At 36.5% G+C, this 27539-nt stretch overlaps 1 protein-coding gene across 2 annotated transcripts in view; it reads left to right on the top strand.

Annotated features, from left to right (window-relative positions):
* LOC123781597 (CD302 antigen) overlaps positions 1–27539 on the top strand; it is a 120904-nt gene that overhangs the window by 62978 nt on the left and 30387 nt on the right. The window contains exons 26-35 of one of the 2 annotated variants that reach the window (XM_045781215.2): positions 2544–2709; positions 4145–4309; positions 6527–6643; positions 10872–11066; positions 13496–13722; positions 15273–15441; positions 17596–17745; positions 18686–18808; positions 20730–20897; positions 22556–24601. In XM_045781215.2, the coding sequence (XP_045637171.2) occupies positions 2544–2709; positions 4145–4309; positions 6527–6643; positions 10872–11066; positions 13496–13722; positions 15273–15441; positions 17596–17745; positions 18686–18808; positions 20730–20897; positions 22556–22734 (1659 nt within the window). In that variant the 3' untranslated portion in view covers positions 22735–24601. Of the gene's footprint in view, positions 1–2543; positions 2710–4144; positions 4310–6526; positions 6644–10871; positions 11067–13495; positions 13723–15272; positions 15442–17595; positions 17746–18685; positions 18809–20729; positions 20898–22555; positions 24602–27539 lie in introns of those variants that run through there. The other variant, XM_045781221.2, reaches the window with a different exon arrangement.

The raw sequence follows: 27539 nt of genomic DNA, 5'->3' as shown, positions 1-27539 counted from the left end.
TCATGACCTGAGCAGAAATCAAGAGTCAGATGCTCAACTGACTGAGCCACCCAGGTGCCCCTATAGTAAATTTTTTTAAAAGAAAATTAAAATCACCTATAATCCCAGTACCTAGTAATAAATATGATTTAATAATTTGGTATATATCTCTCAAGGATTTTTTCTGTGTACACATGTATTATTTTAAGACATTTGGGATCATACCATTTTTTAACTTATTTTCACCACTTAAGGATTTTGATCTTGTTTCTTATCCTATTTTCCTTTTTTTTTAAGATTTTATTTATTTATTTATTTATTTATTTATTTATTTATTTATTTATTAGCGAGAGAGAGAGAGAGAGAGAGAGAGAGAGAGAGAGAGAGCGCGCCTGCGAAAGACAGCAGAGCACAAACCAGGGGAGGGGCAGAGGAAGAGGGAGGAGCTGTCTCCCCGCTGAGTAGGGAGCCCCGTGTGGGACTCAGTGCCAGGACCTTGGGATCGTGACCTGAGCTGAGGGCAGATGCTCAACCAACTGAGCCACCCAGGCTCCCTCTTATCCTATTTTCAGTCTTCACCTATGTTTCTCTTTTTCCTTTCACTCTTGAACAGGTTTATTACATATCTGCATAAACTGCCTTTAATCTTTGGAACATGACAGGATACAAATAAATAAAACTTTACATTGAAAGCAATGGAAGGATATTGAAAGATTTTAAACATGGTAGTAACAATAACAGATTTTTACTTAAGAAGAATTATATTGGCAGAGAGTGGGTAAGAAAGTGAGCAATCTAGAGCTTTCTTGTAGAAATTCATGCAGAAGCTGTTGTTGGCCTGAACTAAGGCCTGCCGCAGTTTTGGGTTGTATAAAGTCCAGAGTGTGGCTGTGGCAGCAGGTCACTTAAATACGTAGAAGTAGAACTACATAGACATAGAGGAAGTCAAGAAGGCTGGGGAACTGGTGAGCCATCCACGTGAACATGAATGTCCATAAGTCAATAGTAGGACCAGGAGGACAGAGCAAGACATGGGGCATCAGCTTAGTGAATGTCAGGGAGGAGCACGGAGGGCAAGTCCTAAGTGAATGCCAGGAAGAGGCAAGGAATCTGGGAATAACTGAAGGAGATAAAAATACCTATTCCATTCTCATAGCCCTGTGGTATCTGAGAATGGAAAAATAAACAGCCTTCCCTTGTGGGTATTGAAAGGACATCATTCCCTTAGAAAAGACAGGTTTTAATTAAGGTCAAGAATTTCATAAAGGGATACTTACAGTCTTAATAAAGAGAGAGGGTATTCAGCAAAGAGATAGAGGGTGCAGGGATTTATCTACAAGGAATAGAAGTTCCAAAGGCCCAGGTACCTGGGTTAGTTGTGAGTGCAACAAAGGTGAAGGAATCCAGGGTAATACCAAGTACAAGCAACATCACGTGGCCAAAGGGCCACATTAGAGGCCACAGGGCTTAGGGATTAACTGGCTGCAAAGTTACAACTGGAACCCTGGTGGAGAACAGGTTCAGAATGAAACAGTTGGTGGTGTTGAAGTTTAAACATGTTTGTTATTTATGGTTCACTAAGGATAATGTGTGTGGCCTTTACCCAATATTCCAAATAAACCAGTGATGCAAAATGGCCTTGGGCCTCAGGACAGCTTAGTTCATTGGGTCAATGTATAAGGTCTGGTGCTCTGGCAGCACCATGGGGAAGCTCAAACAGGTCTGTACCCCACAATCCATCCCCTGGACTTTGTACCTATTCTGTAAAGCCTCTTTCAACATAGGTGGGTGGTCAGGCCCTTGTTAGGGTGTAAAGATGGATGTTCACAGACTTTTACTACTTTTACTGCACAATAGAATATAGTGAATGAGGAAACTTCTCCATAAAGACAAGTGTAAAAACAGTGTGAAATCCACAAGGCCCAAGCCAGGGTTAAGAAGAAGGGAGCTAACATTTATGTAGCTCTTCCTGTACCGGCTGACCATTGTGTGTTTTACACATCACCTCACTAATTCCAGCCCTGAGGTTAAGTGTCACATTCATTTATTAGCTGGGGGGATGGAAACTTGGCAAGGTAAACTCAAATCAAAAACTAATACATGACTAAACCAGAATTCCAAACTAGATATGCTTAGCTCCAGAGTCCATGTTCTTTCCACTACTGCATGTTGTTTCTTTGACTTCCAACACCCAACAGTTCCAATTGTGTGTGAGGCAGCCCAGTGTATTGGCTCAGACCATAGACTCTAGTGTCTGATGGCCTGGAGTAGAATCCCAGCACTGTGGTGTATATTCTGTGGGACTTGGCACACATTACATGCCTTTAGTTTCTCATCTGTGAAATGGTACAGTAGTTCTTATCTCATATGGTTGTTACAAAGATTAAGTAAGTTAATATTTGCAAAGCACTTACAACTGTGCCTGGCACATGGTAAGTGCTATGTAACTGTGTGTTAAATATAAGGTAAAATTAAAAGTCATTAGATTGACTACGGGGGACAAAATAATTCAAAAGGGATAACATAAAGTATTGCTACTTGAGATGTATTTCTGCTGCTTACAGGATGAACTCAACTTCGGTTGGTCAGATGGGAAACATATTCAATTTAGTCGCTGGGCTGAAAATAATGAGCAACTTGAAGACTGTGTAATATTAGACACTGATGGATTCTGGAAAACATCTGATTGTGATCGTACACAATCAGGTGCTATTTGCTACTATCCAGGAAGTATGCTAATTTTAAATATTTTGGTTCTTAAATTATTATCAGTCTCATGAATAGTGAGATTTATGGGGAGTAGTTTTGTAAAATCTGGTTTTGAAATTATAATTATGTCCTTTTTTACAACAAAATTTGTTGTGAAAATTTGTATTCGGGTAGAATTATTATATATTGAGTACTTTGTCATTGATTTATTTTAGACATGTTATATCTTTATTTTTGTCAGCTGACAATGTTACTTGACCTTTCAGTTTTAAGTCCCTATTAACCTCATTTTGTATCTATATTTTGTGTTTATAATCTATAGGAAACTATTTGTAGGAAGTTTTTTGGTAATTCTTATCAACAACTACCATTTCTTTTTAAGAGTCATTGTTAAGATTCACTTGTTTGTAAGTAACAGTAACAAGCTCAAGTTAATTTAAGCCAAAAGGGAAATTTATATCCTCAAAAATGAGGATATAGCTGAGCTTCATGAGAATGGGAATCAGAAACTGAACGGAATCAGGAACCCAGAGATTCTGTCTCCCACATACCCCTTCTGCTTCTCTCTGCACGTGGTGAAACATGGCACCTGGGTAGATTTCGATTATAGCTGTAACTGGAGAGGAATTGACTATCCCTGAATTCCACTTTCCAAATTTTAGAGAGAACCTGATGTACCCAGCTGGGTAAGGTATGCGATCTCTAGCCTAGTCAGAGGAAAGTGGTTTTACAACTGCTAGGGGCCCACATTTGTGCTTTTGCAGTAGAAAGAAGATATATCTACGTTCCAGACAAAGGGAGTTGTGGGCTAGGAGAGGTTCTGAATGGTCTCTACTGCATATTAAATCTGTTTGATTGGCTTTGAGTAGAGCATATCTATATTTGGATCTTCTTAAATGTATGGCTTTTTCATAAGAATTTTTTAAAAAAACAGATTTTCTAGATGTCAGATTTTCAACTATTTGTTTGCTTTCATTAAAGCAACAACTTAGAACAGCACGTATTTCATTAAAAGGTACCTTTAAAAAATAAATAAAAAATAAAATGTACCTCTAAAATTAGAGAAGTTATCAATAACCAGGAATTTAAAGATGAGTTCCCAAAGTTATCGTTAGGTGCCCATTATTAATATCTTTGTATTGTCTTTGAGGTTGCTCCTTGTATTTGAGGTTTGATGATACAGGAAGAGAGAAACCACATTTAACCTAATAGCATCTCATGTTTTATATCCTCCCACTCACTCCACAGCAGGGGAAAGAAATTGTGTTAAATAAATTCCTTCCTACAGAAACCCAGTTAAGAGGTCACATTATATTTGAGTATAAACAGAGCAAGCATCATCAGGCTATTATTTATTGGCTTCCTGAATATTCCCTACAAATCAAGCCTAATTGCCATGAACAGGATTTAACATTTATGTCTAAGGTTAGGATTCGTACCCTTGTCTTTTTTTTAGATGAGACTGAAAAAGAGGTCAAAGCATTTGACAATGTTCAATGTCCATCCCCTGTTCTATTTACTCCATGGATACCATTTCAGAACTCTTGCTACAATTTCATAATAGCAAAGACTGAATATACGGCCAAACCAGATGAAGTTCATTCTAAATGCCAGAAACTGAGTAAGTATCTTATGTGGCCATTATATATATGTTCATTAAAAAACAGGTCTCACCTGAGTGTGTTATAAATATTTCTAATAGCACTATATCTCAAAAACATTCATCTCCTAATTTCTACATTATCAACAAAAAATTTATTTTTTTATCATTTGTTTTTGTTGTATTAAATAAATTATTAAATTAAACAAATTAAATAATTTGTTATTATTGGTTTTTGTTGTATTAAAATTTGTGTTTAGTTAAAATGGAGAATATAAGAATTACTTCTTTATCTACCCACTAGAGAGCTAGTCTGTCTTTACATGTGTAAACAAAATGAGTTCTACTTAAAAAGGAAAAGAAATGACTCTCGCAGGCAGAGAACTGGATATTAAACCAAGCTAAACTGTGGGCAAAGTGAAAACAGGTGAATTTGGGTGGTTGAAAGCTCAGCTAAGAAGTCAAAAGCAAAGAAGCAGCTCTGCTTAAAAGAAATGCCCTTCAACAAATGACTGGATTAAGAAGATGTGGTCCATATATACAATGGAATATTACTCAGCCATCAGAAAGAACAATTACACAACATTTGCAGCAACATGGACGGGACTGGAGGAGATTATGCTAAGTGAAATAAGTCAAGCAGAGAAAGAAAATTATCATATGGTTTTACTCATTTGTGGTACATAAGGAATATCAGGGAGATCGGAAGGAAAAGGAAGGAAAGAATGAAAGGGGGTAAACAGAAGGGGGAATGAACCATGAGAGACTATGGACTCTGGGAAACAAACTGAGGGTTTTGGAGGGGAGGGGGTGGGGATTGGGATAGGCCGGCGATGGGTATTAAGGAGGGCATGTATTGCATGGTGCACTGGGTGTTATACGCAAATAATGAGTCATGGAACATTACATCAAAAACTAGGGAAGTACTGTAAGGTGACCAAGATAACATAATAAAAAATTATTATAAAAAAAAACAAGAAAAACCAAAAAAAAAAGAAGAAAAAGAAATGCATATTTCACACTCTCAGCTCTTAGGACTCTTCAGATATTCCCTGTGGGATCCACTGAAGTTTTGTGACTTTTAAACAGTGGACCTGTGAACTGTGGGGAGTTCCTATGGAAAATATCAAACCATTATTCCCAAAAGTGTGCTGTTTAGAAATTAGTCTTGAGAGAAAGTCTACGAAAAGGATCCTTAGAAAAAGAACAAGGTTGAGAAATACTACACCACCATTGTTTCCTAATGTCTAACAACACTACCAAATGTACATCAGCATATACTTTAAGAAGTACTGCCATAAATGAACTAGTTTAACTTTGTTTAACCAATGTTTGTGACGCTTTTATCCATCTAGTTTTTTTCTGAGAAACTCCAGCTAATTTCCTGAGGAACACCTTTGGGAAATATTAAACTTTTTAAACAGTAATATAAAGAGTGATCTCTAAGGAAAAGGAAGATCTATCATATAGATCATCCAGGAGGTTTTGTTTATTATAGTCTTTGACAGTGTATCATTAAAATGGGTTAATTTGTACCAATTCAAAATAAGCTTTAAATGGGGAAAAGTGAAGTGAATCAATGTTTTAAATTCTCTATTCAGCAGCTAGTTTTACACTATTCTGTAAGACCAAATTTAACATCAAAATGTTTCGGGTACCAGGTGGCTCAGTTGGTTAAGCATCTGACTCTTGATTTTGGCTCAGGTCATGGTCTCAGAGTTGTGAGATCAAGCCCTGTGAAGGGCTAAGCATGAAGCCTGCTTAAGATTCTCTCTCTTCCTCTTCCTCTGTCCTTTTCTTCCCATGTGCTCTCTCTTTTTCTCTCAAAAAATAAAATAACATAAAAATGTTTGAAAACTTCTTAATCTATTCATTTTAGTATGATGAGATAGTTTTTTAAAAGGCTTTATTCATTTGAGAGAAAGAGAGAGCAGGAACAGAGGGAAGGGCAGAGGGAGAGAATCTCAAGCAGATTCCCTACTGAGCACAGAGTCCTATGCGGAGCTGGATCTCATGACCCTGAGATAATGACCTTAGCCAAAACGAAGAGTCGGATGCTCAACTGATTGACCCACCCAGGATCCCCAGTACAATCAGATAGTTTTAATTTACATGTCTGTCTTATTTTCCAATATTGTTTTAGAGTTTAAGCTGGGAAATACAATTTTCTAAATCTATCAAAATAAAGTGTTCTATATAAGTAATTATTAAAACTATTGACTATTTTTTATTTAACAGACCCAAAATCACATGTTCTGAGTATTCGAGATGAAGAAGAGAATAACTTTGTTCTAGAGCAACTTCTGCACTTCAATAATATGGCTTCATGGGTCACATTAAGTATAACTTATGAAAGTAAGTTGTAAATCTGCTGATTTTCTCTATTTATATTCATACTTCATTATAAACTACTTGTTTATCATGCTACAAAAATATAGGTCTTCTAAGTAGATGTTTACCAATGTACAAAATTATAATTATGTACTTAGCAGAACTTATATAAATACCAGGCAATTTTTGTGTCTCGAATCTGCCATTCAAATGCCTTTACCACCAAGGTTAGAGTTAAATGGTAGACAATAATTTCCTTTCTCCACTATCTCTCCTACCAATTCAAGACTAACTGAAAAGGACCATGCTGCCATAGAAATCTTCAATATCTACTTTATATCTCTACCATGTATATAGGATGAGTGAGAATGGAATTATATTTTTATTATCTTGCTCCTTTGAGTTTTCAGCATTGGCTTGGAGTATGCGTTAGAAAAATGAGAAACAGTCTGACAATGAGATAGAATATTTGAAGTTGGGACTAAATGCCACAAGTCCAAGGTACAATTGCTATGAAATTTTTTAAAGATTCATTCATTTATTTTAAAGGGAGAGGAGAGAGAGAGCGTGCATGCATGCACACGCAGTGATGGGGGAGGGGAAGAGGGAGAGGGAGAGAATCTCCAGCAGACTCCCTGCTCAGCAGGAGCCCCACACAGAGCTCAACCCCACACCCCTGAGATCATGACCTGAGCCAAAATCAAGAGTCAATCACCAACTGAGCTACCCAGGTGCCCTGCTATAAAATGTTTTAAAACACAGACCTAATAATAGCATAAATAAGACCAATTTAGAAAAATACTCAATTAGAGATGTCCTGAAAATCATAGAAGTTTTAGAATTAGGAAAAAAGTCACTCTGAGACATCACACATCAAGAGCATACATTTAGCCAAAAAAGGGGGATGGGCCTTACTGAGGGGCACAGGACAATGACAGCCAAAGGCAGAAGCTAAATTACTCAAATATGACCATTTTAAAAATAGCCTTCTTGCGGCTTGGGGGTGGCTTAGTCAGTTGAGCATCTACCTTCGGCTCGGGTCGTGATCCCATTGTCATAGGATTGAGCCCACACATCACATCTGGCTCCCTGCTCAGTGGAGAGTCTGCTTCTCCCTCTGCCCTTCCCCCTGCTTGTCCTCTGTTTCTCAAATAAATAAATAAAATATTTAAAAAATATATAGCCTTCTCCTTGCTATCTAACCTGACTCTTTTAGAGTTGCTCAGGTTTTTCTTAAATATTTATGGCATGCCGATGAGTTAGCAAAATTAAGCTATCAAGCAATAGGTAAGACTTAGGTTGCCAGTTGAAAATGAGTTCATCATAGTAGGACTTATGGGTCTAAATCCTTTCTCCAAATACACTTGAATACCCCTAAAATTAAGAAGGGGGAAAAAATGGAGAGAAAGTAGGTGGAAAGTTCCCAGGCTTTACCCGGAAATGACTGAGGAGACAGTGTTCCTGTAGGGACCAGTGGAGACCACACCCAGGATGCAGAGATTTCAGTTTTATCTTCTGATATACTTTGTTATATCTATATTATCAGAAACAACTGAAAATGTATTCTGTGTTCTGAAAAGCATTTTCAAATCTGTAGACTTCCTTTTAAGCATCTTAGCTTCTTTTTGTAAATTGTATGAGTAACAAAATTTCTACTAGAATATATCGACATGAATGAGATATAGAAAGATGTTTCAAGCAATAGAAAATTTGGTTTAAATCTAATTCTTACTGGCTTAATTCACATCCATAGATTTGTTTAATTATGTCAATACACTTAAATAATATTCAAATATAATACCACTGATACAAAGGATTTTATTTTGGGGTTTTGTTTTTTTTTTAAGTTCTGACTTTTCAGAAGTATGGCCATGAATAGAAACTATTAAGGGAAGCCATTTGTCAACTGAAAGATGCTTCAAGCCAAGTGAAAAAGTGGCCGTTTTGTATAGCAACTTTAGGAATATACCATCACCCATCATATTGGCCAGAAAATTGTCAGTTAAATATTTGGAGAGAGGGAGAGAGGGCCTGGGAGACATGAGGTGATAGAAAGCAGCAAGCAAGAGCCAGATCACACGTACAGCGTTTCTAGCGGGTCTTTGCTGCACTTAGATGTTTAGGTATACAGCCTTGGAAGGTGGTCACCAGTGAAAGGTACAAATCACCAGGACAACAACGGGTATGTGTACTGTATAATGACATCTCTCTTTATGCCAATTCATAATTTTAATAGGCCTAGTGACTTATTTTTCCAGAAACTTTGATATATTCCCATACCACAGAATCCAGCCATTTAAGGTGTACAACTTAATGGCTTTTAATATGGTCAAGGGTTGTATCGCTATCACTCCCCCGAAAAGAAACACCGTACCCATTAGCATTCCCTCCTCGTTCCCTATCCCTTCTCCCAACTCCCAGCAACTACTGATCTATTTTCTGTCTCTACAGATTACCTATTCTAGACATTTCAAATAAATGAGATCATACAATAGGTGATTTTTGTGTGTGACTGGCTTGTTCTACTTAGCGTAATGCCTTATACATGTAGCACCATAGCGTGTATCAGTCCTTGTTATGGCTGAATAACATTGTTATAATAACAATAACATCTGTCGTATGGCTATACCATACTTAATTTATCCATTCATCAGTTGATGACCATTTAGATTCTTTTCACTTTTTGGTTGTGAATAATGCCACGATGAACATGTAGATGTATGTATTCATTTATCTTGGGTATATACCGAAGGGAGGAATTGCTGGGTCTTTTTTTTAACCCTTTGAAGAACTAACAGACTGTTTTCCTAAGCTGCTATGCCATTTTCCATACCTTCCAATTTTTCCATGTTCTATGTCAACACTTGTTTTTATCTCTTTTTTTGATTATAGCCATCCTAGTAGGTATGAAGTGATATCTAATTGAGGTTTTTACTTCATTTTTATTTCATTTCCCTGAGGACTAATGATATTAAACATAATTTCATGTGCTTATTTCCTATTTGTATATCATCTTTGGAAAAAACTTTATTCAAATCATTTACCCATTTTAAAATTGTCTTTTTTATTGTTGAGTTATAAACATTCTTTATATATTCTGGATATAAGTTCCTTGTCAAGTAAATGATTTGTAAATATTTTCTCCATCACTTTATTTATTTATTTTTTTTTAGTAAGCTCTATACCCAACATGGAGCTCTCACTCACTACCCCCAGATCAAGAGTCATAAGCCCTACTGACTGAGCTAGCCAGGCGCCCCCATCATCACTTTGATAGTAGAATTTGTAGCACAAAACTTTTTTTTTTCAAGATTTCATTTATTTATTTGAGAGAACAAGTGAGATCACAAGCGGGGAAGGGTGGGGGGAGAGGCAGAGGGAGAAGGACAAGCAGACTTCCTCTGAGCAGTGAGCCTGACTGGGGGCTCCATCCCAGGACCCTGGGATCATGACCTGAGCTGATGGCAGACGCTTAACCGACTGAGCCACCCAGGCGCCCCACAAAAAACTTTTTAATTTTAATGAAGTCCAATTTATCTATTTCTTATCACTTATGCATATCTATGCTTTGCCTATTCCTGGTGATGAAGAAATACTCCTAGGTTTTATTCTAAGAGTTTTATAGTTTTAGCTCTTACCTTTAGGTCTGTGATCAATTTTTGAGTTAATTTTCTGTATGGTAAAAGGAAAGGGTCTGATATGTATACACACACACACACACACACACATGCGCGCGCACACACATACATACATATATGTTTTTGCATGTAGATAGCCTGTTGTCCCAGGGACTATTCTTTTGTATTGAATTGTTTTGGCACCCTTGTCAAAAATCAGTTGACATAAATGTGCACAATTGTGTATGGTTTAGGTCCAGGGAAGAGATTTCTATCACTAGTTTTGTAATGTGTTAATTTTTAAATTAAATAATTATATTCATTTTCATTGTAATTAAACATATATACAGGAGAAATGAAAAATTTGATTTAAAAATAACAAAACATAAAGCTATTACAGGATGGTGAAATTATAAGTAAATTTTAATTTTTATGTTTATAATTTGTACTTTCCAAATTAAAAATAAGCATGATTTACTGTTATAGTCAGAAAATACTTTAAAGGGATATACATAATCATATAACTTTTTACATAGTAAATAAAGAAGAAAGAAAATCGATTGAGTTTGAAATATTAACTATAATTCAAGTCTTCATTTAATCTCTAAACATAGAAAAAAACGTGTCTTCCCTAGATAATTCTCTTCTGTGGTCTGATAAGACCATGCTGTCATACACAAATTGGAGAGGAGGAAGACCAGATATAAAAAATGACAAGTTTTTTGCTGGCTTGAGTATTGATGGCTTCTGGGATATTCAAACCTTCAATGTTATTGAAGAAATACTTCACTATACGCAGAACAGTATTCTTGCTTGTAAAATTGAAATGGGTAAGTATACTAATGTAGACTTTCCAGTCCAAGGAAAGAGAACATAAGGCCATCAGCTCGAGTGGGAATCATTCAACTGTATTTTTTGAGTGCCTCCTCTATTTTCAGTCCTGTGAGAGGTACTACAGAAGTTACAGAGGAAGGAAAAGATACAGTGCATCCATGGTGTCATGGTCTTGAACTCAAGGAGTAAAATGTAGCTGAGGAGACAGCATTTAACTGTTTAGCATTGTTTTATGTAAGTTAGTTTTAGGTTATTTGTTATTGGCGTCAGTTTGTTGGAAAATCGTAAGACGTGGTTGGGTCTTGGAGACTGGAGAAAATTTTTATAAATATGAAAGTGTGTTTGTGTAAAGTTTTGACATTCTAGCCTAAAAATAAATGTCTCTTAAGTTTGCCTAATTCCTTAAGTAAATCTATTTTTACATGCATATGAGTTTTAAATGTTTCACAGCTTAGAAACTGTTATAATGGCCACTATGATTTAAGGCCATAACATTCAGGCTTATCTCTCTTCATAGTGCCACAAAATAACTTTCTGGAGCATCATTTCAAACAGCAATCTCCAGTGTTTTCCTATTGCCAATTGCTTTGAGACCATGTATGCTTCTAAGGTTTTTTAGAAACACTGTCTATTCTAAAATTCTAGGCTTTCTTCCAGCCCCCATATCTTCCCCCATTCTTGGCTCAATAAGGTTCTTTTTGTGTCATGCTGATCTCTTAATTGTCCCATGTGCAGTGTATGCTTATCCTCATTTGCACCTTCATTTACGTTTTTTTATGGACAAGAAGTCTTCCACCTCTTTTTTCACTTAACAAACTTTTTATTTTAGAATGATTTTTGTATTTGTAAAAAAGTTACAGAGGCAGTACAGAGGGTTCCCAAATACACCATAACCAATTTTCCCTATTGTTGACCTCTTACATTAGTATGGTACATTTGTCACAACTAAAAAACCAGTATGATAGATCACTATTTACTAAAGTCCATCCATTATTCCGATTTTTTTTTTTTTTTTTTTTTACTTAATGTCCCTTTTCTATTCAGGATTCTATCCAGGATACTACAGGATACTATGTTACATATAGTCATCATGTCTCCTTAGGTTTCTTGACTGTGAATGTTTCTTAGACTTTTCTTGCTTTTGATGACCTTGACAGTTTTGAGGAGCACTAGTCATGTATTTTGTGGATTGTGCCTTAGTTTGGGTTGACTGATGTTTTTCCCATGATTAAACTGGAGTTGTGAGTTTGAGGTTTAGGAAAAAACCACAGAGGTAAAGTGCCATTTTCATCACATCATATGAAGGGTATGTGCCATCAACACAACTTACCACTGTTGATTTTAACCTTGATCACTGGGCTACAGATGGTATTTGTTAGCTTTCTCCACTGCAAAGTTACCCTTTTCCACATTTCCATGCCATACTTTTTGTAAGGAAGTCACTATAATCAGCCCACACTTACAGACTGAAGAGTTATTCTCCATCTTCCTGAGAGGGGTATATCTATGTAAATTATTTGGAATTCTTCTGTACAAGAGATTTGTCTATTCTCTCCCATTTTTATTTTTTATTTTTTAAAGGTTTTATTTATTTATTTGAGAGAGAGAGTGAGGGGGAGAGAAAGAAAGAGCACAAGCCAGGGGAGGGGCAGAGAAGCATACTCCCCGCTGAGCAAAGAGCCTGATAGGGGACTTGATCCCAGGACCCTGGGATCATGACCTGAACTGAAGGCAGCCGCTTAACCGACTGAACCACCCAGGTGTCCCTCTCTCCCATTTTTAAATTTATTCAGTCAGTTGTTTATATCAATATATATTTTATACTTTGGGTTATAGTCCAATATGCTACATTATTTAATATTTTATTCAAATTGTTCTAGTTTTGGCCATTGGGAGCTCTATCACTTGGATCCTGTGCCTCTTTGAAGTACCGTCATCATCGTTGTTTCGTTATTGCTATATTATTCTTCATTTGTTTTTAGCTTACTCTCTGATTACTTTATTTCTTCTTAGTCCTAATTTCATCTAACCTAAACTCTGCAAACTGAATTTGTTAAGCAGGCTTTCTGACTCTCTTACTTCAGAAGAATCTTTCCTTCTCTACTCAATCACACATGTTATAGCGGTTAATTGTTTGGCCTGCATTTCAGGAATTCTTTATTCTGTCCCCAATTCCTATGTGAGCTCCTTAAATGAAAGACAATGTTTATACCTTTTTTTAATCAACCAGACAACTATAATATTTAAAAACCTATTACATGTATTGTGGCAATAAGAAAAATAATATATGCATTTTACATCCCTTGTTAATAAGAAATCCAGTTTTGTTTAATGTTAGAAATGATTGCATGTCTAGTCTTACCCAGAATGTGTATTTTAAATAATTTAAATATAATCACTAATACTTTTAATTTAAATATTATAGTTGACTACAAGGAAGAATATAATGCTACTCTGCCACAGTTTATTCCATATGAAGATGGTATTTATAATGTTATTCAAAAGAAGGTAACATGGTATGAAGCCTTAAACATGTGTTCTCAAAGTGGAGGTTATTTGGCAAGTGTTCATGACCAAAATGGCCAGCTGTTTCTGGAAGACATCGTAAAACGTGATGGATTTCCACTATGGGTTGGGCTCTCAAGTCACGATGTAAGTTTTGTCTTATTTCCCAGAAATTTTCCAAATGTGTTAGAAGGTTGGAAATTTGAGCATAAGGTATTAATTCAAAGTATAACATCGGATTAAGTCCTGGGACTCAATTTGCATAGCATACTGCTTATCTTTTTGCAACATGAACCAGATAGAAAATTGTATTTGTAGAATGCAGTAGGGCAAATGGTGGACTGCAGCTGCCTAGACACTGCCAGGCCATCCCAACGGCCCAAGAGATGAATATCTCAACAACACCTCTCTGTCACCTAGTTGGGGCAGACCAACTGGAAAGCGGGTAAAACAGGAGTAGCACAGAATCAGAGAAACCTGAGTTCCAGTACTAGTGGTGGGTCTTCCATTTACGTGTTCAGTGATCATGAACAGGTTATTTAACCTTTGCAAGCTTATTTCTTCTTCATCTGTAAAACGGGTGATAATATTTTCCTTAATACAGGATTATAGTGAAGATTAATGCAAAAGTTTATATAAGATGCCAAATAAAATTCTTCATGTTAGGACTAATAAATGTGTATTTTCTTCTCACTTTCCCCCTACAAATTGCACTATTTGAGAATAACGTTTCAGTAGTAAGCATATCTTTTTGTGCCACTATTTGAATCTTATTAATTAGTATATTCATGTACCTAATCATGATGTCCAATATACCAAAAATAGGCATCTATTGAGATTAGAATTGAAGGCCTGATTTAAATAATCTTTAGAACAAAGTGAAGAAAATAAAAGAAAGGATGACAAATTAGTATTATAGAATCAAGGGAAAACCAAAAGTAATCTTCCCATATGAGTTTCTCGGGAAGTACTTTCTTCTTCCAGCCCTCTGCTGTTTGATGGCTTCCTAATATGAAAAAATGTAGCCAGAGACACAAACTGCAGAACTATAAAACATAAAAAGCAATATTCAGAATAATATGGAGGTTGGGATTGTAAATCTGTAATTGTGACAAATGGAAGCCATTTGCACATCATTTAATTTCAAGTGTTACATAAAATCATCCTTAAAAAAAAAAAATCTAGGGGCGCCTGGGTGGCACAGCGGTTAAGCGTCTGCCTTCGGCTCAGGGCGTGATCCCGGCGTTGTGGGATCGAGCCCCACATCAGGCTCCTCCGCTATGAGCCTGCTTCTTCCTCTCCCACTCCCCCTGCTGTGTTCCCTCTCTCACTGGCTATATCTATCTCTGTCCAATAAATAAATAAAATCTTTAAAAAAAAAAAAATCTAGAGACAGAGTATAGTAACTCTGTCTGTAAATTTAAAGTCCTGCTTAAATTGCACCAGAGTAAATGTCTCAAATCAAAGCATCAAAAGTAAATCCCTGATTTTACAAATAGGTCCACACCCTAACAATTGTAAGCAAATAATTAACAATCCATTCCAATACTTCTTAAAGTATATATATTCTTCTTAATGTTCTTTTTGAACATTCTCTTGTCTGGAATCAGGTTATCTCTATTACTCTTTTTTTAAAAATCAATTCTTATGCTAAAAAAGTCCTAAGCTTTTTTTCATCTCTATTATTCTTAAAACAGGGAAGTGAATCAAGTTTTGAATGGTCTGATGGCAGTACATTTGACTACATCCCATGGAAAGATAACCAGTCTGCTGGAAATTGTGTTGTCTTGGATCCAAAAGGAATTTGGAGACATGAAAAATGCAAGTCTGTCAGTGATGGTGCTATTTGTTATAAACCTACAAAATGTAAGACTTGATTTTGAATAACTATATTTATTAAAATATGACATTTTTTTATGCACATGATTAAATACTCAAAGGAATTTTTGTCAATTTTTAAATAAGGTTTATTCACAAATCCAATAAAAATAATTTTGATACTTTGTGAAGAGAAACAAATACGATATACCCATTCAGGGTAAGTTCCCGAAGACTTTCAGTTCCTCTCTCACTGGGTACATATTACTCTAGAATTTGTGAATTTTAATTTCACTTAGCAGTGTTTTTCAAAGGCTGACACACTCCTTTTAAAAAGAGTTCAGCAGCATATAAATTTGGGAAATACCTTAGGTTTGATTTACTGTATTGATGGCTCTGGGAGTTTCTATAGGAAAAAAATCTATTTAATTTTGTATAACTAAGCATTTTCCAAACTTAGATGATCCGTAAAATCTAAGGAAAAGCCCCTTCCATCAGGGGCTGGACTTGGGGTCATCCTGACAGGTGGAGCCTTGAAGAAGAGCACAGGAACCAAGACCACCCAGGAGCTGCAGAGGCCTGCTGGACAAGTCAAGATGGTGGCAGTGGCAGTCTCTGAAGCCTCCGGTTCTCAGTGCTTGCCATGCTTTCTGCTCCAAAGAATCTTCCAGAGAAGATTCGACATTTGGAATTAAACAGATCCAAGCAGAAAAAAATGTGAAAACCTTATCCAGAGAAGCAAGTGAATACAACAAAGAGAGAATGATATCAAGAATGATTATGGATAATCAAGAACTGACATCTCAGTTGTTAGGTACAGAAAATAAATGTAATGTTTTAGAAAAACAATTGGAATACATGAGAAATGTGGTAAAGTATACAAAAATGGAAAGGACATCTGTGTTAGCTAAACAGACTTTATAGGATCAAGTAGAATGACAACATGAACAAACACAAATCCAGCGCTATACTGAGATTGAACCCCATGTTGGGCTTCACATTGGGCGTGGAGCCTGCTTAAGATTCTCTCTCTACCTCTCTCTCTCTGCCCTTCCCCCCCCAACCCATCTTTCTCAAACAAAACAAAACAAAACAAAAAACCTTAGGGAAAAAAATGGACTCTTCAAAAAAAAAAAAGAAAGAAAGAAAGAAAAGAACAAGTGTTGGTAAGGATGTGGAGAAATTGGAGCCCTTGTATATTGCTTGTGGGAATAAAAAGTGGTTTGTAGCCACTGTGGAAAATAGTATGGTGATTTCTCAAAAATTTTAACATAAAATTACCATAGGATCTAGCAATTTCACTTCTGGGTATATACGCAAAAGAAATGGAAGCAGGGACTGGAACAGATATTTGTACAACTGTGTTCACAGCAACATTATTCACAACGGCCAAAAGGTGAAAGCAACCCAAGTTGTCCACTGACAGATGAATGCGTAAGCAAAATGTGGTATATTCATACTATGGAATATTATTCAGCATTAAAAAAGAAGGAAATTCTGACACATAATACATAATACAACCTGCATGGTCGAATCTTGAGGACATTATTCTAAGTGAAATAAGCCAGACACAAAAGGACAAATACCATACGACTCCAATTATATGAGGTACCTAGAGCTGTCAATTCATAGAAACAGAAAGTAGAATGGTGATTTCCGGGGGCAGACAGGAATGGGGAGTTATTATTTAATGGGTACGGAAGCCATAGCTCCTCTCTTTGTAGGAGACAGATTGTGCTATGCTTATATACGGTCCTTTGTAAACATATTACCAATTTTTCACTTGTGGATATGATTTTAAAAGTAGTTTTTTTATATAGCAAGGTAAAACTAGGTTTATATGATCAAGATAAAAAGAATCCAAAGAAAGAAACAATTTTAAGTATTATTTCAAAGTAGTTACAGGCCTGCCGAGCCTGTGTTTGCTTCTTATTCTTTCTATCCAATTGTTTTTACCTTAGGGTAATTCCATCTTAGAGGGCTAAATACTTTCTTCTACTTTCTAAGATTTAAAAATGGTATTCCAAAAAGCTAATAAGAATGTATACTCTTAGAATATGGGCTGTAGCTTTCCCTGGTGTGGGTATTGAGTTGAATACTTCTTACCCACAGGAACCACAGTTTCAGACAGGGGTTCGTGAGATTTTAAAAAGTCAGTTATTTTTTCTGTGCATTTTTACATCATATCTAACATTTTTATAGCTAAAGAGGTGTCCTCTCATACACACTCATCAAGATGTCCAGCAGTAAAAGGGAATGAGTCACAATGGATCCAGTACAGGGAGCACTGTTACGCATCTGACCGGGCACTGCGCAATTTCTCAGAAGCCAAACAGTTCTGTTCAAAACTTGGTGAGTTAAAATTTATTGATTTTCTTGGACTCAATAATGCAATCATTGGAATTTTTTCCAAGGAAATAATTTGAAATAATGATTATATTTTTGAAAATATTTTGGGGGCACCTGGGCGGCTCAATCAGTTAAGTGTCTGATTTTTTATTTTAGCTCAGATCATAATCTCAGGATTGTGGGATAAAGCCCCGAGCTGGGCTTGTCACTGCTGAAGACTACTTGATTCCACTTAGGATTGATTTTCCCAAGTCTAGTTATTATTCTATTTCTATCCCTTGCCTGATGACGGTGATAATACTATTTTTCTGTGGGCTTAGGCAATTTATCAAACTTCAAGAGTATTCAATTCCATACTTTATTTAGGAACTTACAGTGGGCATAACCTATGTATAAAATAATAATAAAAATAAAAATAAAATAATAATAAAAAATAAAAAAGTACACCTATGTATAAAATAATATTAAGGGAAAGGCTAATGTTCCCCAATATCCTAAACCTATTTGCTTTCATTTTCATTTTAACAGAAGCAAAGTTAAAGCTGAGTTATTATACAGAAATGGTTGTCGAGGAGAGCGTGCTGAGACACATCTTTCTACAACCATATACCCCACTACTTGTGACTCGCTGTTCATATGCAATGGTCCCACTGGCAGGCAGTTCCAAGATCAAAATGTTAAACATTTTGAAGAAACATAAAATTTCTGTATGTAAAGTTTCAATCTAGAAATATTTCTAAATTTTTTGGAATCTATTAATGCTATACTTTTTAAAAAATCTGACACAAATATCAGATTTTCAAACTATTCTCTATGTAAAGCTTGAATTTCTCAATGATCTTGATCATGGTAGATTTCTTTTTTTCAAGCGGCTGGTTGAGAATAAGCCACTTCCCTAGTTTGCATAAAGCTAATTAGTTTAGGGCTTGTTTTCCCTCAACAGATCATTCTGCAACTATTGTTACCATAGAGGATGAAGATGAAAATAAGTTCGTGAGCAGACTGATGAGGGAAAATAATAATATTACCATGAGAGTTTGGCTTGGATTATCTCAATATTCTGCCGGTAAGTGATGTATTTGTGTGCACAGTGTGCAAAGAGAGTTCCAACTTGTCCTAAATACCAAGTCAGCCTTGCTAAAGAATGTCAGGTGGTGGTGAATTCAAATGCTTCTTATTGATGAATAAGCGAGGTCTGCTGGCTGTTTTGGACACTTATAAATTCCTAATGAATATGAATATGTGAGTGACTTATTAGTAATAATGGAAAACACTAATGAAATAGAAAATCAGGTTAAATCAATGGAATGTTCTAGAGGTTTAAGATACTTGGATCGACAGCATATTTTTTCTCCTACAGCAATATCTGTGGCCCTCATGCTCCCACAAAGAACTCATGACTTGCTTCCCTAGAGTTCTAGTGTCTACCACTTGTGTTTTTGTAGCTTATAAGTCTGTTTTTCAGAAGGGTCTCCTGTTGTAGTTCTCTTCCCTCTTGTAACATTTTTACCTTAGAGAAAAGTTAATTCTTAATGGTGATTTTCTTTTTCAAACAAGCTTGATAAAATAGCCGAGAATTGGTTAAAAAAGATTTGTGGAAGAAATTTTCAAGGAATGATGGATTAATCCAAGCAATAATGGATAACAGATTTGAGTAAACTTGGAATTGATAAAGAATGAACTAAGAGTAAAAATTCGATAGAAGAATAGGAGGTGTGTTTTATGTTTTAAGCCAAATTGAATTCTAAATAATTGAAATAAATGTGAATCCCAAAATATTAAGTACTTGTCAAAAAGTGAATGGATTCAAATCAAAGTTGGCCATCTAAATGAATGCTTAATTGTATTTACACTATCACCACAAGGTGGTGCTCCCTCAGCTGGAAAATAAAAATGGAGTCACGGTGGGGAGACCATCCTGGACCCTCTTGACCCTTGCTCCCCCAGCACATCTTTAATGATATGAGTTTTTTAGTTGGGGGTGAGGATGCTGATGGGGATTCGGGTCTTTAGAAATCTATCCCTCACAAGAAAAGTGCAAGCATTCTGCACTTTAACCAAAACACCACGTTTTATATCAGTGCTAGTAGAACTTTCTGCAAAGATGGAAATGTTCTATATCTGTGCTGTGTAACAGAGTAGTTGCTAGCCACATATGGCTATTGAGCACTTGAAATTTGACAAGTGCCACTGAAGGACTGATTTTTTTATTTTTTTCACTTTTAACAAGTTTCATTTTAAATAATGGCATAGCACAGTTCTAAGTAAATGAGTTGTATGAGCCACATGCCATTTTACCTTAGAGATTTAGAGGCAGCTACCCTATGACCCAGCAATTACACTACTAGGTATTTACCCCAAAGATACATATGTAGTGATCCAAAGGGGCCCCTGCACCCCAATGTTCATGGCAGCAATGTCCACAATAGCCAAACTGTGGAAAGAGCCGAGATGTCCATCGACAGATGAATGGATAAAGAAGACATCACACACACACACACACACACACACACACACACACACACACTGGAATATTACTCAGCCATCAGAAAGGATAAATACTTACCATTTACATTGATGTGGTTGGAACTGGAGGGTATTATGCTGAGTGAAATAAATCAATCAGAGAAAGACAGTTATCATATGCTTTCACTCACATGTGGAATATAAGAAACAGGGCAGAGGACTTTTGGGAAAGGGAGGGAAAACAGAATGAGAAGTCATCAGAGAGGAAGAAAAACCATGAGAGACTCTTATCTATAGGAAATAAACTGAGCGTTGCTGGAGAAGAGGTTGGTGGGGGAATGGGGTAATTGGGTGATGGGCATTAAGGAGGGCATGTGATGTGATGAGCACTGGATGTTATATGCAACTGATAAATTATTGAACACTACATCTGAAACTAATGATGTACTATAAGTTGGCTAATTGAATTTAAATTTAAAAAGAGAAAAATTTAGACGCAATAAACTTAATTTCTTTTTTAGATCAGTCTTGGAATTGGCTAGATGGATCAAAAGTGACATTTGTCAAATGGGCAAATAAAAGTAAGAGTGGTGCTGGAAAATGTAGCATTTTGTTGGCTTCAAATGAAACTTGGATAAAAGTTGAATGTTCACATGGCTATGGAAGAGTTATCTGCAAAGTTCCTCTGGGTAAGTATGGAACTTGTCCTTAAGGAATATATTTGTAGAACAGGTCAGGAAATAAATGTGCAACTCAGTTATGTGCAAAGTTTTGTACTTGGTCCTAAAGTCCTTATTTAGTTCTTTCAGTATATCCAAAAAACTTGATGAAGCCATGCAGATTCTGTCAGAAAAATATATTGCAAGAGATATAAATGCCAAGATGTCTAAGACTCCCAGATGAAAGTTTGTATAATTCTTCCCTAAGAAAAATAGAAGCTGCCAGAGTATTAGGGAGCTCATTTCTTTGAATATGTTCTTAAGATGTTTGATTCTATCAGTCAAATATGTAAAAGCTCAAAGGTCTAATTCTGCAATTAGTTTGCTTCCTTTCTCCTCATTCCCATAAAACTCATGATTAACTTAGCAACAATGCAAATCTGGATTTAATTACTTAAAATTTCCTGGAAGGAACATCTATAGGAAGTCATAATTTAAACTTAGATTTTATCATGAATTTATATATAAAATAACCATAAAAATCTTATCTTAATTTCATTTCTAGAGAAAGGAGCTCTAAATTTTTCACAGCAACATTTTTGAAGATTTAGCATAAAAAGGTCCTTTTGGTATAAATATTAAAGATAAAACCCCAATGCTAGATGATTGGTATCTATACATTCATGCATTGATTCAGCAAATATTTGGAGTGCCTACTATGCATCATGCCCTGTTTTGTGTGCTGGGTAGGGGGATGGCTAATTTGGATAGGTTATCAGGGAAGACATCTAAGAGCAGCGGACATTAAAGCTGAGATCTGAAAGGCCAGCCAAGCAAAGATGAGGGGAAGAGGCATACTAGGCAGAGCTACCAGGTGAAACAGAGCCTAAAGTAGAATGAGCTTGATGAGTGCTTAAAGAGGAGCTGAAAGGTAGGCAGGCACCAGACACCTAGGACTCTGGAAGCAAGGGTCAAGAGTTCAGGTTCTATGTTAAGTGAAATGGAAAACAGCTGGAAAATTATGGGGGGAGCTAGGGAGCAGGGTTACAGTGGCACAAACCAAGAGTTCTGTTTTGGCATTCGGAGTGTCCATATGGAGAAGAGATATCCATGTGGAATGTCTAGCATGCAGTTGGACATATGAGGGAGAAGAGAGGTCAGCATAGAGATAGTATTTAAAGCAAGGGGACAAAATGAGTCCATCTGGGCAGCATGCAAAGAAGGGGTCTGGGACAGCGTTTGAAATTGAATAGCTGGGAGCTAAATGAAATCACCCTAAAGTCTTAAATTTGCTTTAAAGCAAATAAATTTGGCCCTAGGTAAGTCAAACACAAAAATTTACAACTTTTAGCAATTTGCTATCAAAGTAAGGTAATATACTGGGAGTAATGTTTTTGAAAGGGTGATGGGGAAAGTGAGAATAAAGATAATGCTTTAACTTCTTTAGAAAAAAAATTGCTAAAACAACAAATAGGATTTAAATGAAAGGGAAAAGAGTTAAATCTGCAAAGAAAACGCTTGTGTTTGATGATGGAGTTTGCATTCTGTGTTAATGCTATGAAACAATCAGGTACTTATTGTGTCTCATTTGTACACAGTTTACATGTGTGACACACAGCCTAATGTATAAATCAATAATGATGACTTTTATATTCTCTCCTCCAATGTCAAACCTTTTCCTCTTCTAGGCCCTGATTACAGAGGAATAGCTATCACATTTGCTGTGCTAAGTGTCTTAGCTCTCATCAGTGCCCTGATTTGGTTCCTCTTCCAAAGGAACCGGTTGCACTGGGCGGGCTTCTCTTCAGTTCGATATGAACAAGGAATGAATGAAGATGAGATTATGCTTCCCACTTTCCATGACTAAATTCTTCTAAAAGTTTGCTAATTTGCACTAACGTGTTAGGGAAAATGAGCCATTTCAGTTTTGCCCAGTGTCAGTATTTACTCTGTTCTAAAGTAGAAGTGGTAAGTACTTTTTCAGTTGTTTAATTGCTGTGCTAGTATCTACAGTGAATTATCCACAAAATGCCATGTTTAAAACTTTACTTAATAGAATAGAGAACCTTAATAGAATGGAAAAGAACCAAAGCTGGAACTAAAGTCCAAATTATTTGTGGGTTAATAAATTTAATGTGCATTTTCTCAATAAGAATGTAGTTAGTAACTAGGATGTGTATATACGAATGGCACGACTGCTTAGAGATTTAAAGCTGGCATGTTACTAGGTCACAAATCTACCTTTTAGCTTTTAAGAATATTTAGCATAGGGCATGGTTGTGGAGCCTACTGAAAAAAAAAAAATCCAGCCTAATGTGAAATTTGTATCTCAAAGTAAAAACATAACGGTAAATAATATGAACATTATTTCAAAATAGTCATTTGTAGCATTTAGGAGAAATTATTAACCAATGAGATATGCTTACTTTTTTTACACAGCCAAATAATGCTTTTGGCAAGATACTTCTTATACTGGTCCAAAGATATTTCATACCAAAATTGTTTAAATGGAAATATTTTGTTTTGTCATAGTTGTTCATAAAACAATGGCTTTTAAAGGAGATTTAATACTTAACATTTTCCTAAAGTATGGGAACATTGTCTTTAGATTGATTTAGATATGCTGTAGCAGTGTGGTTTTTGTCTTTTCTTATGTACAATATATAACTCTTTCCTCTTAAAGGGAACCAGCTAAGGATACAAGTTCTTGAAAATTTCCCAATTTTTATGCTTTATATGACATGTCAAATTTTGACTAAGTAATTTGTGTTACTTTGTTCCCTTTTTTCTGTGAGCTAGAGAATAGGGGTTTATGAAGGAAATTGTATATCTTGCATTTGTAAAAATGAAAATTTTATAGTGAAACTCTAAACCTTGTGACTACTACTAAAATATTTTAGATGATGAATATTTAAGGAAGCACTGTTTTGTGATTATCACTTAAAATTTTACCACCTAGAATATATTTTTAATAATAGTTTCCACTGAACATGGTGTTTTATTCAGTGTTTATATTTATACTTTAGAATATTTTTGTATAATATTCATAGATTTATTTTAAGATTTAGAGTGTTTATACTATGATAAACTTATAAATAATTTTCTAAGAGTTTTAGTATAGACTAAAACTATAGTACTATTGTCTTGAAATATTTTTATTGAATTTGTTAGACTATTCCTCTTGCCCTGTGATCTGTACAATTTTAGTTGTTAAAGATTTTCTTCAAAGAACTAAATCAACTTGGTGTGAAACGTACACCTGTACCGGGTATCTGGCTGGCTCAGTCGGAAGAGTGTGCAGCTGCTGATCTCTCGGGGTTGTGAGTTCAAGCCCCACACTGGGTATAGAGATTCCTTTAAAAATAATAAAATAGTAAAATCTTAAAAAAAAGAAAAGTACAGCTATATATAGTAGTGATGCTGTAATAAATTTGTTTTATTTTTTAAGTAAAAGTGTTGATCCTTGTTGAAAAATATATCTCTAGGTTGGGTTTTATTATGTTACACATATAGTATAACAAAAAATAAAGTGTGCAATTGTTGTAATGCAAGGTATCCTTTATTTAAAGAATAAATGCAATCATGGACACCTGGGTTGCTCAGTCGGTTAAACGTCCAACTCAGTTTTGGCTCAGGTCATGATCTCATGGGTCTTGAAATGGAGCCCCATGGCAGGCTCTGCTCTCGGCCCAGAATCTGCTTGGGTTTCTCTCTCCCTCTCCCTCTGCCCCTCCCCCCATGCTCTCTAAATAAATAAATAAATAAATAAATAAATAAATAAATAAAATATTTTTTTAATAAAGAATATAATCGTCCTACATTTCTGAATGTTTGAGTCTCTTTTTCAGATGCCTTTGACTCAGCAATTCTTAGCAAGTCTTTTAACTCTTGGATCAGCAGAAATTCTAACTATGGCCCACTTACTTCTCATTTTTGGTGCTTCTACAGGAGATCCTACCCCCACCGCCCAACCCAAAGCATTCATCAGCCACTTCTATGTCAGTAGGTCTCATACGCAGCTCCAGGCTCATATTCTAACTTCCACTGGACAGTCTACATCCAAGTCGTCAGCATGACCAGAACTGCCCGTATTGTGTTCCTTTTCCCATTTCACCTGTTGCAGATGTGTCAGAAGAACCGAAAGCAGCCTTTTCTAGTCTTCCCTAGCTAATCCAACCCCCACATGTGGTCTAACAAAATTGATCTCTCAAAACCGGGTACCTAACAAAGGAAGTAAATATACCTAATGGTCAGGTACAAGGGACAAATGTAAGTGACACCAATGATCACCCTCTTTTTTTCTCCCTTCACCCCACATACAGCATGCTCCCCTCCCTGATCCCAGGGCAAGATGTGGCCATTATCTGGGAGTTCCCCTCTGCACATGACTGCAGTAGTTCGCTAACCCCAATCCTCATGCCGCTGCTGAGTTTATGTGAGGGGGAAATATCCAGAGTCCTTTATCTTAGGTTCGTTTACTCCTAAAACCCTTTTGGAGGAATGAAGACTTAATTGCTATTAGTTCGATAATTTTGTCTTGTTTAAGAAGACAAATTTTAACTAGATCTCAAAGACTTTTATTTTACTAGACCTCATGATTAGATGTAACAAAGTTACATCTCATTCCCCGCTTATTCTAAATCAAAGCATTCTTACAGTATCTACATTTCAACAAATTTAATATACGTGTATTTCTTTTTTCCAAGCTAAATTAATCACAAGCAGAATTTTAGTAAGTTTTTTTTTCTCCATTTCCACAAGCCAGTTCTACTTTTTTTTTTTTTTTTTAAGATTTTATTTATTTGACAGAGAGAGACAGCAAGAGAGGGAATACAAGCAGGGGGAGTGGGAGAGGGAGAGGCAGGCTTCCTGCTGAGCACGGAGTCTGACACGGGGCTGGATTCCAGAACACTGGGATCATGACCTGAGCCGAAGGCAGATGCTTAACGACTGAGCCACCCAGGTGCCCCCAGTTCTACTTCTTTTTTTTTTTTTTAAGATTTTTTTTATTTATTTATTCGACAGAGAGAGACAGCCAGCGAGAGAGGGAACACAAGCAGGGGGAGTGGGAGAGGGAGAAGCAGGCTCATAGCGGAAGAGCCTGATGTGGGGCTCGATCCCGTAATGCTGGGATCACGCCCTGAGCCGAAGACAGATGCTTAACCGCTGTGCCACCCAGGCGTCCCCCAGTTCTACTTCTTATATTTTCTTTCAAACAATATGAAGACACCATACCCTTCCTCTCTCAAGCTAGAAACCCAGAATTCATCCTCATTTTCTCTTTCTCGTCTCCCTAATCCAACAATTCTGTCAGTTTTACCTCAGGCTTCTCACAGAGTGGCTGTCTCCATTATCAGCTGTCTTAATTCAGGCCTTTATCATTTTTCTTGGATTATTTGCACCAGTCTCTTCACTGGTCTTTCTCATCAGCCCTTCCTCTTCATCCCAATGTTCCTACTTGTGGGCCTACAGGAGCTGAAATACACAGAAGAGGACTCACTCTGTATTTTGGCCTAAAGTTATCTAGGCCTCCTCCCTATCTCAGGCCAAAAGGGATCTCAGCAATGCTCAGCCCAGGGACCTTCCCCAGGAATCTTATGTGGGCTGTCGATCAGCCTTGGGAAGCCCTAGGGTTTTGGTTTCCTGGCCAAATACCCTTCTAATGCAAGGTAAGATCAAGTCAACATTGCTCCAATTGCTAAACAACAGAGAAGCAAAGTCAGATAAAACTGGACTCCAGAAATTAGGAAAACATTAAGTGATTTAAGCCTGTGGAAATGTAGCTAGCCAAGCCAGAATCCAGAGTGAGCTGTGAAGTGAAAGGGAAACTAGGAAATGGGGAACATGAAATTCTGAAAAGTATGGTGGAGAAGGAAAGGACAGGGATTGGGTCACAGCTAGAGGGAGGAGGGTTGAAGAAGGTTTTTTTCCAAAGAAGAGGGGAAAAGGGTTCACAGGTTCAGAAGCTGAGAGGAAAGAAAACAAAACAAATCAAAACACCCCAAAGAGTGACTTTTGATCTTGTGGTCATGAGTTCAAGCCCCACTTCCGGGTGTATATTCAAAGGAAATGAAACAAGATCTTGAAGAGATCTGCACTCTCATGTTCACTGCAGCATTATTTACAATAGCCAAGACATAAAAGCAACCTAAGCATTTGTCAATGGATGCATGGATAAAAAAAATTCATATATATACATATATCTCACACATACCTACACAGTGGAATATTATTTAGCCATGAGAAAGAAGAAACCTGCCATTTGTGACAACATGGATGAACCTTGAGAGCGTTATGCTAAGTGAAATAAGTCAGCATCACAAGAAAACATTTATTTATTTATTTTTAAGAAAAAAATGTATAGAGGCACCTGGGTGGCTCAGTCAGCTAAGCAGCTGCCTTCAGCTCAGGTCATGATCCCAGGGTTCTGGGTTCAAGCCCCACATCAGGCTCCTTGCTCAGCGGGGAGGCTGCTTTTCTCTCTGCCTGCTCCTCCCCCTGCTTGTGCCCTCTCTCTCTCTGACAAATAAGTAAATAAAATCTTTTTAAAAAATTTATAATTATAATGGCAATGGATGTTAACTAAACTCACAGTGATCATTTCATAATATTTACAGTCATTGAATCATTATGTTGTACACCTGAAATTAATATAATGTTATATGTCAATAC

The sequence above is a fragment of the Ursus americanus genome, chromosome 1, assembly GCF_024610735.1.
Source record: "Ursus americanus isolate L20-20 chromosome 1, mUrsAme1.1.p, whole genome shotgun sequence".
Lineage (NCBI taxonomy): Eukaryota > Metazoa > Chordata > Mammalia > Carnivora > Ursidae > Ursus > Ursus americanus.
The sequence above is the reverse complement of the archived record's forward strand: the minus strand, read 5'-3'. Positions and strand labels throughout refer to the sequence as shown.